This window comes from Oryzias melastigma, linkage group LG15 (genome assembly GCF_002922805.2).
Source record: "Oryzias melastigma strain HK-1 linkage group LG15, ASM292280v2, whole genome shotgun sequence".
NCBI classification, from domain to species: Eukaryota; Metazoa; Chordata; class Actinopteri; order Beloniformes; family Adrianichthyidae; genus Oryzias; species Oryzias melastigma.
Genome location: NC_050526.1, coordinates 30443291 through 30445897, shown reverse-complemented (window position 1 = coordinate 30445897; position 2607 = coordinate 30443291). Strand labels below are relative to the sequence as shown.

At 47.6% G+C, this 2607-nt stretch overlaps 1 protein-coding gene across 2 annotated transcripts in view; it reads left to right on the top strand.

The window, feature by feature from the left end:
• Positions 1 to 2607, top strand: part of rgmd (RGM domain family, member D) — a 14023-nt gene that overhangs the window by 6926 nt on the left and 4490 nt on the right. For both annotated transcript variants that reach the window (XM_024264051.2, XM_024264052.2), the window contains one exon: positions 1788 to 2096. In XM_024264051.2, the coding sequence (XP_024119819.1) occupies positions 1788 to 2096 (309 nt within the window). The remainder of the gene's footprint in view (positions 1 to 1787; positions 2097 to 2607) is intronic.

Here is a 2607-nt window from a genome sequence, read left to right as displayed (position 1 = left end):
ATAGTAATAAACAAGATAGAATAGTAATAAACAAGATAGAATAGTAATAAACAAGATAGAATAGTAATAAACAAGATATTTCAGTTTTGTTGATTTCATTTTGACAGCAGCAGATACAGGTTCCTTTCAAAATAAAAGACTCCTGGTGGCTCCTCCCCCTCCTGCTGCAGATTTACTGGAACAGTAAGAAAGTCACAGATGAGTTTCGTATCATTCAGACTTTTTTCAATAATCTAAAGTTCAACCGTCCATCAGAACCGTCCTGGACTGAAGAGTTCTCCTCACACTACCTGACCCCCCCAAAGTTCAGAGACCGTCAGATGTTTCCGTCTTTTCTCTCCATCAGAAGAAAACAGGAAATTGTCAAAGTTTTTCTATTCAGGTTGTTTGGAGGTAAAGAAAAATCCTCCTTTGTTATCAGAAAAAGGTTTTCTGTCAATCATTAGAGTGATGCCTGTGAGTGGGGGGGGGGGGTATTTACATTCAAGAACAGCATTTACCCCCCCCCCCAGACATTTTTTCAAAGCTAGTATTTATTTCGTCGTGAGCAGTAAAGTTACATCAATCTCTGTTAAAGGGCAGCATGCTGCTGTCACCAGCAGAGGGCAGCAGACAGGTGTTGTTGTATCAAAGTGTGCAGCTTCAAGCTGCTGTCAATACGTTTGATTAGAGCAGCTGTTGTGACGTGAGGCCACATTTAGAACAACACCTAACATGTGCAAAAATGACAAACTCCAAATATTTTTGTAGGTAAAACTACAAAAAAACAGTTTACATCTGTCATGGTTCAACCTGCTGCGTCTCCCTTCAACCACCAGAGGGAGCGCTCACCTGAGTTCTGAACTCTTCACCTGCCCTCACCTGGAGTAATCTTCATCAGCTGTTTCCCATCACCTCATCACATAGTATTTAGTCTGGCTTCTCTCCACAGCTCACTGCGAAGTCTTGTTTGCCCTGCATTCAGTCCAAGCGTTTTCTCCTTGTGTCTCCTTGTGTTTTGACCTCAGCCTGTTTTCTGACCACGCTTTGCCTTGTCCTGTTTCTTCATTAAAACCTCTCGTTTGCACATGGGTCCACACGTCTCTGCCTCTTCGTCACAACATCTTAATCAGTAAAAAAAACAGCAAAAACTGGTTTTAGCCAAAACTACAAATACAGTTTGTAGCTACAAATATGGCGTATTCTTGTATAGCGCTTTCTACCCTCCTTTGAGGGCCCAAAGCGCTCCACAGTCACAGACCATTTCACCCATTCACGCACTACATACAAATACAGTTGATAGCTAAAACTACAAATATGGTTTATAGTTAAAACTACAATATTGGTTAGTAGCTAAAACAAAACAACAAAAACCACAGAACCTGACTATAGCTAAAATTACAAAAACTACAGGTACAGTTTGTAGCTTCACTATAACTGAACTACAGAAATGGTTTATAACTGAAAAAATGGGGGCAAAGGAGCAAACAGCAGAAGGAGGAGAAGAACGAAGGAATGGAGAAAGAAACGAGAAGTTCCGACTCAGGAGAGAGCGAGGACAGAAAGATGAGGTCCAGGCTTTCAGGAGGTCCACCGCCATCTTTGGTCGGACACATCTTCTTCCTGCTTTGTGGGTGGAGCTGGTTTTTGGGAGCCCCTCCCCCAGCAGTTTGAATGATAACAAAAGTTAATCATCAAAGTCGCTGAGGTCAGTCAGGTCTGCTGGACTGAGGTGTTCTGGTTTCTCTGATGTTTATGCTCAGGTTTTTAGTGGTTCTGGTCTGATGCTGATCTGGTTTCTCCTCCAGCTCACTGCCAGCAGTGTCGGATCAAGAGGTGTAACACGGACTACGTGGCGTCCACGTCTGCGGCCGGCGGCCTCCAGGAGGAGGCGTCGGTGGACTACTGCCCCGCCCTGCGGGCGTACGCCCTCTGCACGAGGCGCCAGGGGTGCAGCTGCCGCGGCGACCTGGTCTACCACTCCGCCGTCTTCCGCATTAAGGAGTTATTCTCCAAACACAACTGCTCCAGCGACGGGCCCGGCTCGCCCGCCAAAGCCCCCAGCACCACCCGGCCGGCGGTCCACAGCCAGGGTCTGTCCACCACTTTTCTAGATGGTGAGTAGAACCGGAACCATCACAAACTCTCCTGATGGGCGTATTTGTGCGTCCACGGGTCACCGATCTACGTCCATCTGGACTCTTTGGTGAACGGATGTTTCAGCTCCTCCAGCTTCTGCTCAGAGAAATGTTACAAACGGCGAGTTTTTCAGGATCAGCAGGTGATGACTTCAGTCAGAACACGGCGAACACGTAAATGTGTCACGGATTTATGAGCGACGCGTGGTGAGGTTCTGGTGAGGTTCTGGGGAGGTTCTGGGGAGGTTCTGGTGAGGTCCTGGGGAGGTTCTGGTGAGGTTCTGGGGAGGTTCTGGTGAGGTTCTGGGGAGGTTCTGGTGAGGTTCTGGGAGGTTCTGGGGAGTTCTGCGGAGGTCCTGGGGAGGTTCTGGTGAGGTTCTGGGGAGGTTCTGGTAGGTTCTGGTGAGGTTCTGGGGAGTTCTGGTGAGGTTCTAGTGAGTTCTGGTGAGGTCCTTGTGAGGCTCTGGTGAGGTTCTGGTGAGGTTCTGGT